The 15991-nt window shown below is 41.5% G+C and overlaps 1 protein-coding gene and 1 non-coding gene across 2 annotated transcripts in view; both read right to left on the bottom strand.

Moving 5' to 3' along the window:
- Positions 1 to 245: 245 nt before the first annotated feature.
- Positions 246 to 15991, bottom strand: part of LOC138741753 (5-hydroxytryptamine receptor 2A-like) — a 30913-nt gene continuing 15167 nt past the window's right edge. Inside the window, exons 2-3 of the mRNA XM_069896042.1 lie at positions 4227 to 4427; positions 246 to 2543 (exon numbers count right to left, since the gene is read on the bottom strand). Of these exons, the coding sequence (XP_069752143.1) occupies positions 1729 to 2543; positions 4227 to 4427 (1016 nt within the window). The 3' untranslated portion in view covers positions 246 to 1728. The remainder of the gene's footprint in view (positions 2544 to 4226; positions 4428 to 15991) is intronic.
- Positions 14394 to 14500, bottom strand: LOC138742163 (U6 spliceosomal RNA). Its single transcript, XR_011343957.1, has one exon. It is a non-coding gene; the product is annotated as a U6 spliceosomal RNA (small nuclear RNA).

Raw genomic sequence — 15991 nt, 5'->3', positions numbered from 1 at the left:
AACTTGGACTAAAGAACCAGCAGTGCTGCAGGCAAATTTGCTGATGGTACAAGATTTGCGATGTCAACAACTGAGGAGGATGCAAAGAGGCAAGGAGATAGGGTAAGAAATTGGCAGTTGAGATATAATGTGGGATGTTATCCACTTTTGATTGAAGTCGATAAATGGTCTACATGCTGTGTGATACAAAGCGATCTCAGGATCTTAGTAAACAAAGCACAACTAGTTAGTGTGTAGGTGGAGCAGTTAGTTTCACTAATGGAACATTTAATTTTATTGCATGGAGTACAAAAGTATGGAAGTCTCAAGGGTATCTTACAGGACTTTGGTGAGAACCACACCTGAAATACAATTAACATTTTGATCTCCATATTTAAGAAAGAACATACTTGCATTGTAGACAATTAAGAGAAGGTTCATTAGGTTGATTGCTGGGATGGCCATACAATGAAATGTTCGTTGGGTTGGACTTAAACTCACGGCAGTAGAGAAAAATATGAGGTAAACTTGTTATGACATAAGATTCTAAAAGGATTTTTTTGGAACCAGGGGAAACAAAATTCAGTCTGAGGGATAGCACATTTAAGGAGAAGTGTGGACCTCTCCCCACTACATATCAATTCCCCAATTGTAGAGAGAGCAGGAGCACAAATTTCCTTGGCATCCATTTAAAGGACAGCCTATTCTGGACCCACAGGAATGGGAAACAGTGCCTCCACTGCCTAAGGAGGTTGAGGAGGGCAGAACCACTGGCCACCATCTTAACAATGTTTTGGAGGAGCACAATAGAGAGTGTCCTGGCTGGCGGGTTGATATGGTAGCTGCAAAACATTTGATCAGAGGTCAGTATGGAGAGTGATTAAAATTGCGGAGGAGATCAATGGGGTCTCTCTTTTCTCTATCAATGATATCCACAGTGAGCAGTGACCCTGACTATCCAGCCCACAGTATCTTGGAGCCACTATATTTTATGAAGAGTTACAGGATCACAAAACTAGGACTGCCAGGCTGCAAAACAGTTTCTTCCCGCAGGTGGTGAGACTGTTGAAAAATCTTAGAAACCTGTAAATTATTTTTAGATGCATTTATTTTGTGTCATTATGTATAGACTGTATGTAATTTGTGTGTGGGGTGTATGGTGCATCAGTGTGTGTGCACTATGGTCTGGATACGTGCTGTTTCATCTGGTTGATTATGTATATGTGCAATCAGATGACAATAAACTTGAAGAGAAAGATTTTTTTCTCTCTTCCAAAGGGTCATGCACTGTGGAGGCAGGGTCAGTTTCTATATTCAAGGCAGAGATGCACCAACATTTAAATTACAAGGGAAATTGTGAGATGGTGATGTTCAGGCCAAGGCTAGATCAGCCTTGAATGGTAGATCAGCCCCATGCTACTGGATTTTATGTTCTCATGACCCATGTATTCATTATACTGATATTCCTCGCCTAGTAATATAGGCCACACAATACACATGGTTAACAGCTTAATAAAGGTAGGCCGAAGACACATGCAAATAATAGTCCAGTATGCTAGGCCAGAAATCACAGACAAATAGGCTTGTCTGCTTGGTCCATATTATTTACATCTAAAAGCCGAGCATACTTGGTCCAACATTACAAGCAACTTATGGGCTAAAGTTCTATGACACAGTTGACATGCTTGTAGCCTAGTATGCTAGGCTTACTGTTGGAGGCAATTCAAGATTTTATACTCCAGGTCCTAATTACACACAGCTGACTTTTTCACTGATGATGATGCAGTTGTCTATAGAAGATACTGTAGATTCTACTGTCACATGTAATCGTTCCTCCGGAACCCTTAGATTGTTGCTTGGTGATTTATTCCCATTGTTTATGTTGCTCATTTCGAAATTCCTCTCGTGTATTGCTGATGTGGAAGCGATGACAGTGAAGTTATTTTTTGTTTCTCTGTAGTGACAACATATATAATGGGAGAAAGCTCGGCGATAAGCTCCATTGAAGAGTGTGTATACTAATGGATTGACACCGGATGAGGTATAGCCAACCCATACAAACACATTGAGGAGATCGCCAATGATGGCTTCATTGCAGGAATCCTTGCAGATAACGGACATGACATTAGTGACAAAGAAAGGGCACCACATGACCACAAACAAAAAGAAGACGATTCCAAGCACCTTCGAAGCCCTCTGTTCATTGTTAATTGATTGCATGATGCCTTTCCGAAAGAGCTTGGCTTCCTTATTCACAGGTGACCTCGAAGTCTTGTCTGGAGTCTCCGCCGTTTGTATCATTGCTGCATTTTCTGTTGAGTTCCCCTTTTTAACGACGTGCAAGTTTGTTCGCTTTTGTTTTTGGTTGCCTAAAAAGACAGTGATCTGTTTCTGCAATATCTGTACTGTCAGGCAGTATGTAAAAACCATTATAATCAGTGGGATAAAAAATGCTACAAATGAACCAATAAGAAGAAAGCTTTCTTCATTAATCACGCAGCTGTTGACAATGAAAACCCTGGATTCATCTTCAAGGCCAATTACAAGGATTGGCATTGAGATGCCTGGAAGAGAGATAATTAGAAGGAGGTGATAAAACAGAGGAATATTTGAAACTGTCTTAAATAAACCTCAGATGAAAAGGAGAAAGGAACCAGCATATGATTAAAAAAAAAGACATTGCCAGGCTTATCCTGTTCGCTCCGACCCTCATGGTAATCTCCATTCTCAAAATATCTCCATGGAAACAGTTGGGCAGAATCCTTTCAACCCCAAAAGGGAACACGTGCTAAACGGACATTTGGATTAGTCCCTTCGTTTTGATGCTTTGTCAGGCACTTTGACCAATGGAAATGAATCCTATTCTGTTCTTGCTGTGTTGGATTCCTGCATTTGCTGGAATATCGAATGCTTCAGGTGTGGCAAATTGTCAGCATAAAAATCCCTTAATTAATAATTCCCTTTGAAAAGCAATATTTATTTTTCCAAATTAATTTCAAATTTCTTTGGAGGAAATGTTCACTTTGATGAGTTTTTGATTGATATATAAAGTAACATTCCCTGCTAACCTGATAAATCTGAATCTGTTACAGGATTCACTCGCAAATGATCTTGGATTTAATCCATTGCTAATTTGAGAGTTTCACTTCATTATACAAGTAAATTAATAACAGTGTGTTAACTAGTTATTGGAAATGATAAATTAGTCTAAACCAAACCCAGACACCTCTGACGTTGTGTCTTTCCCCGGGTTGGTGGTTTGGCAACCCCATGCCCTTCCCCAGGTTGGTGGTGCTGCGACCCCGTGCCCTTCCCCGGGTCGGTGGTGCAGTGACCCTGTGCCCTTCCCCAGGTCAGTGGTGCAGCAACCTCGTGCCCTTCCCCGGGTCGGTGGTGCGGTGACTCCATGCTTTTCCCCAGATTGGTGGTGTGGTGGTCTTTTGAGTTTTAGGGACTTGAGTGAGAGACTGTGAGACCCCACCCTCCCTGCAGCTTCCTTTGTTCCTTTCACAGTTCTGCAGAGCAATTTCTAACCTGAAATGCTGGCTCAATTTCTCTTCCCAGAGGTACAGCCTGACTCAGTAGAAAGTACTCTTTCCAGTACTTCCTTTCTTTGTCCCAATAAAACCAAATCACCTCTGATTCATTGCAGTTTGCATTTCTCACCTAAAGACTTTCACTTGGCGAGTTCATGCTTCATTTTGCCTCAATTCCCTCTTCATTGGGTTTCCTATACTTTATTAAATGAAAAGAGTCTGCTGGCCTTCATTGCCATCAATGCCACTATTCTTCTGTAGAAATGCACTTTCTCTTCCCAGTTCTGTGAGAGTATCCTTGTTGGGTAGTACGACTACTCTTATCTAATTAATGAGGCAGGTCTATGGCCAACAGCAGCTTCTATTTCGGTCGCTATACCCTCAACCTCCATAGCACATGTTAATTGGTGTGCTGGCTTCATTCCCTCATTTTTCTGCCACAACTTTGTGAGGATCTGATGCATGTTTTTATAGGTGAATGAGCAGCTCTTAATTTCCCAGCTACTTTCTCTTGCCAAAGGGAAGAAAAGAAATGCTAGTCTTCATAGATGATAGGTTTCAAACAAATGGTGTAATTAGCTGGTAGAAATCAAATTGTGAAAACATGCAGTATACTGAGTTCTATATAATGAAGAAATAAGGAATTGATTGATTGATGTAGTGAAATGAATAAGCAATTTCCATAGGGCTAGAGACAGAAGTAATAGTTACCTATTGAAATGGTCCAGACTGCTGTGATTTTTATAATGGCTATGGTTCGTGAATTGAAGCGGCTGTGCTCAATAGGATTCCGAATCCCAATGTAACGATCCAATGATATTGCACACAGATGCATGATGGATGCTGTGGAAAAGAGGACATCCAAATAGATCCAGACGGGACACAGCTTTTCTGGGAATGGCCAGATGCCATCTGAAACACAAACCAATCAGATTACACACATGTATGAGACCTCATTAATCCATTGGTTAAGCCTCCTGTGATCTTTTGTGTGGCTTTATAGGGCAGTTCAGACCTTTTTTTCCAAGTCTGAATTCTTAGTATTAACCCTTGTTCTCATTTTTTTTTCCAGTTACTTCTCAAGTGATAATTCACAATTTTCTCCCCACCCCCCACCCCACCCCCCCCACCCTTCCCCAAGTCCTGGAGACAAGCAGTAATATGCCATGTGAAAAAGATGATTATGTTTCCAATATGTGATTTTTTTTTTAATGTTGTCTTTTTAATTGTGACTTTATGATAAACACACTCCTGGGGGAGAATTCATTATATGATGCTGTTCATATTATTAAATTACAACAGATAAAGTACTTAGTCTATCCAAAATTTTGTTTGCAAAAATAAAATCATCACTCTCTTTATTATCTAAAAGATATATTGCCAACAGGTTTCTGGTAACCTGATACATTAGTGTATCAGTCTAAATAATGATATTTAGATAGAGAAATAAACAGAACTGAGCAAGACGCTGGAATATAAATTCAAGTTTACATCTTGCACAGAATGAGAAAAAAGATTGGATGAAGAAAAAATACAAACAAGTAAACAAATGGACTGCCTTAAAATTTTCCAAGATTAGCACCTGCAGAAATAAGATTCGACTCTTAATTGTTCATTTCCAGAGCATAATGTTAAAAAGGAACTTCTCTAAAGATTTCTAGATGCCTTACAGAAGGTTTAATGAGCAAGTTTATGAAAGTGGAAAGGGTTGAAGTATAGATTGGTATTTTAATTGTCTTGTCATTTGATGATTTCTATATTGATAATATATATTCACATATATTCTATATTAACACAGCATTTTCCTTCAATAAATTCCGTGGTTATGCCCCAAACCAGCATCAATAGGGAACATGATACAAAAGGGCTAAATTTTAACTTTATATTTATTAATAACTATTGACAATTTGATATCTTACCCAAATTAACCCCACTACCTGCCTCTAATAATAAACACACAGAAATTATTTCTAAAAAGTGAGAAAAATCCCAGACCATTATAGGTGGGTCTTTATAGGGCCCCACCTATCCCTTAGGATTGATCTTAATTGGAGGAAACAGTGAAAGGTCCCATAAGACAAATTGTATTTGCCCCTTAGCGTCTTGAAACGCATAAGCCGTCTCCCTTTGTAGCAGTCCTCAATATGTTGGATCCACTGCCATTGCCAAATCTCCAAGATTTTATTGCCCTTGTTCGTGGGCACCAATTCATTTTGAATCAATGGTGCTTTAGGCAATATTTCCACTTTTTTTTTTCAATGCATTCATTGATCTCAGGCCAGATTTTAATCAGATGTTTCAGTATGGGGTTATCCTTTTTTTTGCTATTAATTTGGCGTGACCGTTTTGAGTTTTGTGTGCCCGATGGACATGTGGGGGGGGGGGGCTGGTAGTCATGGTGGGGAGCTGGCTGATGGAGGACCTCAGTTTTCCTCAGGCTGACTTCCAGGCCAAACATTTTGGCAGTTTCCACAAAACAGGATGTCAAGCGCTGAAGAGCTGGCTCTGAATGGGCAACTAAAGCGGCATCGTCCGCAAAGAGTAGTTCACGGACAAGTTGCTCTTGTGTCTTGGTGTGAGCTTGCAGGTGCCTCAGATTGAAGAGACTGCCATCCGTGCGGTACTGGATGTAAACAGCGTCTTCATTGTTGAGGTCTTTCATGGCTTGATTAAGCATCATGCTGAAGAAGATTGAAAAGAGGGTTGGTGCGAGAACGCAGCCTTGCTTCACGCCATTGTTAATGGAGAAGGGTTCAGAGAGTTCATTGCTGTATCTGACCTGACCTTGTTGGTTTTCGTGCAGTTGGATAACCATGTTGAGGAACTTTTGGGGGCATCCGAGGCGCTCTAGTATTTGCCAAAGCCCTCAACCAGTTAACCTATCTCGGCTGCACCATTTCATCAGATGCAAGGATCGACAACGAGATAGACAACAGACTCGCCAAGGCAAATAGCGCCTTTGGAAGACTACACAAAAGAGTCTGGAAAAACAACCAACTGAAAAACCTCACAAAAATTAGCGTATACAGAGCCGTTGTCATACCCACACTCCTGTTCGGCTCTGAATCATGGGTCCTCTACCGGCATCACCTATGGCTCCTAGAACGCTTCCACCAGCGTTGTCTCCGCTCCATCCTCAATATTCATTGGAGCAACTTCATCTCCAACATCAAAGTACTCGAGATGGCAGAGGCCGACAGCATCGAATCCACGCTGCTGAAGGTCAAACTGTGCTGGGTAGGTCACGTCTCCAGAATGGAGGACCATCACCTTCCCAAGATCGTGTTATATGGTGAGCTCTCCACTGGCCACCGAGACAGAGGTGCACCAAAGAAGAGGTACAAGGACTGCCTAAAAAATCTCTTGGTGCCTGCCACATTGACCACCGCCAGTGGGCTGATATCGCCTCAAACCGTGCATCTTGGCGCCTCACAGTTCGGCGGGCAGCAACCTCCTTTGAAGAAGACCGCAGAGCCCACCTCACTGACAAAAGACAAAGGAGGAAAAACCCAACACCCAACCCCAACCAACCAATTTTCCCTTGCAACTGCTGCAACCGTGTCTGCCTGTCCCGCATCGGACTTGTCAGCCACAAACGAGCCTGCAGCTGACGTGGACTTTACCCCTCCATAAATCTTCGTCCGCGAAGCCAAGCCCAAGAAAGAATTTGGCGTGCCATTTGTATATAAAATCTTTCGCTATTCTCTCCCCCATTGCATGCAATCCTATTTATACCCAAGTGGATTCAACCTGCACTGAGCTGCTAGATAATATTTCTTAAAATCGGGCAACTTTAGCACCCCCCCCCACCAAACTGTAGTCCCATGTTAGTTTTTTCAATGCTATTCTGGGTACTTACCCCATTCTAGATGAATTTCCATATATTGGCATTGAGAGCATTAAAAAAAGATTGTGGTAATGGAATTGGAAAAGACTGGAAGAGGTATTGGAGTCCCGGCATCACCTTCATCTTTCTGCAATTGACCCATTCCATTAAGTTGATGGGCAGATCTCTCCATCTCATTAAGTCACCCTCAATCTTCTCAAGCATAGGGGGTAGTTGAGTTTGCATAGGTTTTCCAGATTACTATCAATATTGGTTCCTAGGTATTTTATAGCTCCTGCCTACCAACTGAAATTGCTGTTTGTTTGGTATTCTTCGTGGTCAAATTTATTCAGTGCCATGATAGTACTTTTTTCTATGTTGGCTTTGTAGCCCATTATTGTACCATAATCCTCCAGTATGGTGAGAAACTTTGGCAAAGATCCGGCTGGTCCGTCAAGTACAGCAACACGTCATCTGCCATTAGATTTATCTTGTGCTCATATTGACCCACGTTGAATCCCTTTATCAATGGATCTTTCTTGATAGACTCTGCCAATGGTTCAATTGCTAAGATGAACAGACCAGGAGACAGGGGACAGCCGTTCCTGCTGGACCTACCAAAGGGTAAGGTTGGTGATGTTTGTCCATTCATACTGACTTTTTTCCATGGTTTGTCATACAATGTTTTTATCCAGTTGGCAAAAGTTTGTCTCATTCCAATTTTTCCCAGAACTTAAAAGATGAAAGCCCATTCTAGTCAATCAAAGGCCTTTTCTGCATCTAGGGAGACTATTATACTTGACTGTGCTTTGCCTGTGCCAAATGTATAATATTAAATAGTCTGCTTAAGTTATTAGCAGAGTGCTTCTTCCTGATGAAGCCTATATGGTCCGGATCTATCAGTTGGGGAAGGTATCGAATCAGCCTGTTGGCCAATGCCTTGGTTATTATTTTATAGACTGTATTTAATAATGAGATAGGTCTGTACAAGGATGACTTCATTGGGCCCCTGTATTTTTTATGTATCACCACAATGATGGGGGTTGAGAAAGATTCAGCGAGAGTCCGCATCTCCGCCGCATTGTTCAATTACCCCCATTAACAATGGTATCAATAGGTCTTTGAATTCCTTATAGAACACAGGGGGGAAACTGTCCTCTCCTGGAGACTTGTTTGTTTGCAAGGTTCCCAAGGCCCTTTTGATTTCCTCACTAGAAAGTGGAGCATATAATTCCATTTGGTCCTCCTGGGCAGCTCAATCCCCAACAAGAACTCTTCAATTTTATTCATGTCTCTTGGTGCCTTGGACTTGTACAATTTCTCATAACAAATTTTAAAGGTCTCATTAATTTCTCTTGCATTGTGTTATCGAGTCTGGCCCAAACTGAACCACATTAATCACATTAAAGTTTCTTCTGGTCTCAATTTCCATGCCAGTATTTTAGGTGTTTTTTCGCCTAATTCATAATATCTTTGTTCGTAGGTTGAGCTGACCCTTCGAGACCTCTTTTAATTTGGTGCCCCATCATTGTTCCAGACCTCCGACCTGGGTCACCAACGACCGCTCCGCTGTCAGAACATCTTGGTCACAGACTTTGTCTGTGCTAGGTCCCACTGGTAGTGCAGGAGCCTGTAGGTCTCCAGCGTCAAGTGAGTTTTCACTTACTGTTTCTGTTGCTTTGAGCTGGTCTCGATCTTCTGTCGGTCGCTTCTTACTCTTCCTGTTCATTTTGCTTCAGCGGGGGTAAGTTTAATTTCTTTTTATAGATGATATTTTCCTTGTTTTAGAGGCTTTTAGATGGGAGCTCCCTGGGCACATTATCATCAAATCATACTCTTGTAAAATTAAACTCCAATTTAACAAGTGTCTATTCTTATTTTTCATTTTACACAAGAATTATGATCAGTATACACCACAAGTGGTTTTTTGAGCTATACAAATGTAGAACCAACACAGAGCAAACAATTCTTTTCCTATGGTAGAATAATCCTTCTGATGATCATTAAACTTCTTTGAGAAGTAGGACATAGGAAGATCAATCTCATTATCGTTCTTCTTCAGTACCATAAGTGACCTCATTAATTTTAGACTTAACTTTATATGGCCCTGAAAACCTAGCCCTAAGTGGATTTGAATGTGCAGGAAATAAAACCAACACTTTGTCACCAGGTTAAAATTTCTCCTCTTTGCTTTGCGATTACACCAAACCTTCATCTTCTGTTGAGTGGCTTTTAAATTGTCCTTTGCCATTTCACAAGCTTTGTGCAACTGATCATTAATTATAAAGACATAACCCAATAAAATAAATGCCACTGCCACATTGACCACCGCCAGTGGGCTGATATCGCCTCAAACCGTGCATCTTGGCGCCTCACAGTTTGGCGGGCAGCAACCTCCTTTGAAGAAGACCGCAGAGCCCACCTCACTGACAAAGGCAAAGGAGGAAAAACCCAACACCCAACCCCAACCAACCATTTTTCCCCTGCAGCCGCTGCAACCGTGTCTGCCTGTCCCGCATTGGACTTGTCAGCCACAAATGAGCCTGCAGCTGACGTGGACTTTTACCCCCTCCATAAATCTTCGTCCGCGAAGCCAAGCCAAAGAAAAAAGAGAAACATCATTATTAACCCACTGTTCCTTTAATAACATCAAAGGACCTCCCATCTCGTCCAAAAACCTACTCAAATGGACTAAAATGAAGTGATTCTTGGACAGACTCCCTCACTGCAAATAAAAGTAAATGAACCTTTCATCCCAAACCTTCTCATTCTCAAAACAATAAGTTCTCATTGTATTTTTCAGCATTAAATGGAACCTCTCCAAGGCCCCTTGACTGTCTGGATGGTAGCAGATACAATCTGCTTAACTCTCAACTCATGCACAATGTGTTGTTGTTGTTGGAATAAGCCGGACAGAAAATTTCTTCCTGATCTGATTGAATTTCTCGAGGCAAGGCAACCAAGGTGAAAAAATTAACAAAGCCTTTACAATTGTCTTTGCTTTAATGTTTCTCAGAGGAATTTCATCAGGAAAACTTGCAAACGTAATTATCAACAAGTATTGATTCCCAGCTTTGGTTTTGGGCCAACACAGTCCTTTTCTTTTTAGCCACGATGGGATTCAACAAGTTTGTTGATATTTTCCTTTAATGATCCTCTCTCTCTCTCTCTCTCTCTCTCTCTCTCTCTCTCTCTCTCTCTCTCTTTCATTCGTGGTTTCTGGTGAAGCAATTGCCAAAGGTACCAACTCGTTCTTCTTAGCCTTTTTCAATTTCTCAAGAGAGGGTAATGCCAAAAATCCCTCTGTATCTTTGGGTAGTTATCAAATTGTTAATAGTTATTAATAAATATAGAGTTAAAATGTAACCCATTTTTATTGTTGCTGGTTTGTTGCTGTTGATTTCACACACATACGCGCATGCGCTAGCTCATCATTATTTTTGACCAAAGGAATTTCCAAGACCAGACTGGAATTCCACCAATTACCCAGCTCCAGCTTGATTCAGACTCAAACAATTGATCATTAATCAATCGACCTCTCAGCTCACACATTTGTTTGGACCCTTGGACAAGTCCCCACTTTGTTACGCCCCAAACCAGCAACAATAAAAATGGGTTACATTTTAACTCTATATTTATTAATAACTATTAACAATTTGATAACTTACCCAAAGTAACCCCACTACCTGCCTCTAATAGTAAGTGCACAGAAATTATTTCTAAAAAGTGAGAAAAATCCCAGACCATTACAGTTTGTGCCCATTAGTCAAAAAAAAGGCAAAATCCCCCAAACCCCAGGTCAGTCCGGTCAAGTAAGTCAGTCCCAAAACGCAGTCCACAGAATTCACTCTCAAAGTTCAATGTCCAGATTCACTTCTTCATCTGATAACTAAAGGACTCCGAATGAACGTTGGAAAGAGAGATGACGGAAGTTGTTTGGCAGGAAACTTACAAAACTTTTGCAGGTTTCTTCACCGTGGACTTTCCTTCGTTCTTCAGGTTGTGTTTTTTTGCTACTTCACTTATTAAACCTATGATTTTAATGCAGCTTCTTCACAATTTACTTCTTTACTTCTTTAACTGCAGACTCAAAGTGAGCTTCTTGTCACTCTTGAATTCAGTCAGCCAGAACCCAGTTCTCAACCCAGAGCAAGTGGTGTCCCTGTGTATCCTTCTGGCTTCTCCACCAAACTCTCTACCTCTGTCTTAGCCAGGCCGATTCTCTCTCTCTCACGCACCTGCGCGCGTGCACGCGCACACACACACATACACACACACACACACACACACACACACACACACACACACACACACACACACACACACACACACACACACACACACACACACACACACACACACACACACACTGTCTCTCTCTTATTCTTATCTGCACAGCACAACCTACAACCTTGGCAAATCAGTACTGAAATCCATCCTTTAAAGTGACAGTCCAAAAGGTCAGTATTATGGTCCATAATACTGTCATTTTGATATTCCAGACTGAAGCTTTTCCAGCACTAAGAATCTAAATGTCCATCATCAATCACCTCCTCTCCAAATCTGGTAAACTGAGCAGAACAAGAGCATTGAACCAGCAGTTGTCAGGTCTGTGAAGTCAGGTCATGAAGTTGGACAGCTCTTTCATATCTATTATCATTGTTTTGGATCTAAGAGAACATATTTACTATGAGTCAGAAGTCAAATCCAGCAGTGCTTAGAAAGTGAAGGAAAAAAAATCTCATCTCCTAACATCAACACAGGCATAACATTTTCAAAGATTGTGGAAAGAGAAACAGAGTTTACATTTTGTGGTTGCAGATCCTTCGTTAGTTATCAAACATTAATTCTGCTTATCATTGTACAGCTGCTACAAGCATGTACAGCTTGTGTGCTGCCCAATTAACCTGCAACCCCAGTATGTTTTGAACAGTGGGAGGAAACCAGAGCCCTCAGGGAAAGCCCACACAGATACAGAGAGAACATTAAAAACTCATTACAGACAACCTGGGAGTCAAACGCCAGTCCCGATCGCAGGTGCTCTAAAGGCATTGCATTAACTGCTATGTCAACCGTGCTGGCCGAACTCTAAGTTCTAATATTTTCCTGATGCACAATAACCTTCTAATTGACTGAACATATTCTTTTAGCCATTGTGCTTTCTTATGTTCTGGGCATTGCATCTCTTGAATATCTGGCCAAAGTGACATTCATCTGTGTCAGATTTACAAAGCAAGTTCAACATTCTTTTGGAATTACTGTGTCAAAGATCTTAACCTCAAAAACTGACATATTAATAACACGTATATTATGGGATGTAATTATGTCCATGAACAAGCATGGGAAACAGTTGAATAGACTACAAAACAAACTACAGGAAAAACCTTATTGTCAACTACTTGAGGAGTGAATCTGTGACAGATTTCAGTCTTTCACCTAGGTTGTGAAACTTAATAATGGGGCCTCAACTATGATCAAACAAAATTCTCTTGATTAGGAATTGTTCCCTTAATTTAAAAAATTAGACCCGAACCAATAAAGTTTGCAGAGGGTGATCAGGAATTTGTAGATCAATTTGGGTAACATCTATTGTCATCAAATTTCTAAAGTTAAGAAAAGTTAAGGTTAAGAATTATTATTAAGAGGGAGTTAGATTGTCATATTAGGGATTCAAGATGGATGCTCCCATTTGGTCGTGAATGAGTTCTATAGCTAATAAAGTATAGTTGTTTTAAAAGAACCCAATATTTATTACAAGAAATTACATGGTACCAGGAGTATTCATGGTATAAAGAATGGAAAAAAACAACAGGAGTGTGCAGAATGTGTATCAGTCATTAACAGTAGAGATATGGAGAGTATAAAAGTTCCTGACACATTATTAGACAAGGAACATCAACCACGAATGGTGGTTGTTCAAGCAACAATTTACACTATATCTGCAAGCCATTGGACTCAATGGCAAACTGGATGCACAGAAGATTGCACTGATATACCGTGGATGGACCTCAAGCACTAGAGGTTTTCAACACATTCGTTTTTGCCGAGGCAGAAGACCAGGGCAAGTTCAACAAGATTATCAAGATGTTTGATGAACACTGTTCACCAAAGAAAAATTAAATGTTCAAGAGATACATGTTTCGCATGCGCATGCAACTGCAGGCAGAGAACTTCGATACTTCCTTAATGGACTTAAAACTCAAAGCAAGAACGTGAAACTCAGGATCGCTGCAAGAATCAATGATCTGTAATCAAACTGTGTTCATAATCAGTGATAAGAAAATGAGAGAGAGGTTGCTATGAGAGACACCCTTACCTTAGATGGAGATATGCCATGCCAGTGAATTAGCCCTGCAGCACGTGAAAAAGTTCGATGAGAATGCAAAAGCCAGTGAAAACGAAGGCAACGCCATAGCCACAGTGTGTGACACAAATGAGACATAGGAAAAAAACAAAAAGGAGGGACATTCAGTAATAAATGATGTGGTACTTAACATGCACAAAAACAATGCCCAGCCTGTGGAAACACCTGTCATAAGTGCAAAGGGAAGATCATTATACAAAGCAATGTTTTTCCAAAGGGAAACAAAACAGAAGTGAAACTGTATGCACTATAGAAGAAACTGCTCTCAGTGATACACTTTTCATGGACAATGTAGTGCAGAAAAGCCAAGCACGAACAGAGTCAAGCAGGATAAGTGGACTATGTCATTGCATACAAATGGAGCAAATATTCCTTTCAAGCTGGTCACAGGGGCAAAGGACAATTTGATCTGTGAGCACGACATCAGGGCAATGAAGATGAAGCCATACATCCATACAAACCCTGTACAGCTCAAAGCCTGCAAAGGACAGGTCATTGATACAAAAGGAGTCCTTTTGTTTTGGCCTAGCCCAAAACATGGGACATGTATCTTTATCTTTGCTATATAAAGGACACTGTTTGACCTGCTGAGCTTCTCCAGCATTTTGTGTTTTTTACTTCAGTCGTGGTGTCAACAGAAATTTGTAATTTACTACTGTAAACTCTTTTTTAAATATTTTTTATTTAAAAATATTTGGAACGCTTCACGAATTTGCGTGTCATCCTTGCGCAGGGGCCATGCTAATCTTCTCTGTATCGTTCCGATTTTAGTATATGTGCTGCCGCAGTGAGCACACTACTGTAAACTCAAGGTGAAAGTTAAAGATAAAGAATGCCACCTCAGGTTTGCAGTAGTCACAGATGGACATGAATTACTGCTTGGCCATCAATAGGATGTAGCACATTAGCAGTGAAAATGTGTGGAACAGCATAGAGGAAATACTGGATCAATTTTCATCATCTTCAAGGGTTTGGAGTTCTTCCATTTACCTACAAGGTGCAGTTAGAGGACGCACAGGCAGTAGTACATTCCCCAAGGTGGGGTGCAGCCCCACTAAAAGAAAAGCTCAAGCAGGACCTTGACCGAATGACATCACTAGGGGTATAAAGAAAGTGGAGGAGCCTAGAGAATGGGTGTGTCAAATAGAAGAAGTGTGTGCATGGACCCAGAAGTCTTGAATGCCAATATAAAGAGAGAACATTATCAGATTTCAACCAGGGATGTTTTCACCGACATCCTTAACATTTCCCTGAGAAGCTCCATGGTTCCAACATGCTTCAAAGCCACCACCATTGTCCCCATGCCGAAGAAGTCACCTGTGTCCTGCCTCATTGACTAGTGCCCCATCGCACTCACATCCATCATCAAGAAGTCCTTCGAGAGCCTCATCATGGGGCACATTGAGCTCCTGTTGCCCCTGTCACTGGACCCTCTGCAGTTCGCATGTAGACCCAACTGCTCTATGGATGATGCCATCACCTAGCCATCACCTCCATCTAGCCCTCACCCACCTGGAAAACAAGGACTCGAATGATCAAATGCTGTTTATTTTCTTTAGTTCAGTATTCAACACATTCATACCACAGTACCAGATAAGGAAGTTGAACCTGATGAGTCCAAACACCTCCCTCTGCAATTGGATTTTTGACTTCTTGTTGGGGAGACCTTAGGCAGTCTGGATCGGTAACAGCACTTGTACGACCATCCCACTGAGCATGGGGGACCCCCAGCGCTGCGTGCTTAGTCCACTGCTGTTAACACACTGCTGACCCATGACTGTGCAGCTCAACACAGCTTGAACCACATCATCAAGTTTGCTGATGACACCGTGGTGGACCTAATCAGCAAGAATGATGTCAGCGTACAGAGATGAGGTGTGCAGTCAGTTGCTAACGGACTAATGCAGAACTAACAACCTGCATCTGACCATTAATAAAACAAAAGAGATGGCGGTCAACTTCAGGAGGATCTGGGGGGGGCCATGGACTGCTGACCATTGACGGCTCCACCTTGAAGTAGTCATGAGTATCAAGTTCCTTGGAGTGCTCTTGGCAGAGAATCTCACCTGATCCTTTAGCACCAGCTCCATAGCCAAGAAAGCCCAGCAGCACCTCTACTTCCTGCGAAGGCTGAAGAAAGTCCATTTCCCACCCCCCATCCTCACTAAATTCTATTCAGGATGCACCTGCATCACAGCCTGGTTTGGAAGCTGTACCACCTCAGTCCACAAGACCTTGCAGAGGATAGTGAAGTCAGCGGAAAAGATCATTGGAGGGCTCCCTTCC

The sequence above is a fragment of the Narcine bancroftii genome, chromosome 8 (genome assembly GCF_036971445.1).
Source record: "Narcine bancroftii isolate sNarBan1 chromosome 8, sNarBan1.hap1, whole genome shotgun sequence".
Classification (NCBI taxonomy): domain Eukaryota; kingdom Metazoa; phylum Chordata; class Chondrichthyes; order Torpediniformes; family Narcinidae; genus Narcine; species Narcine bancroftii.
Note: the sequence above shows the minus strand (reverse complement) of the source record. Positions and strands in the feature narration are given on the sequence as shown.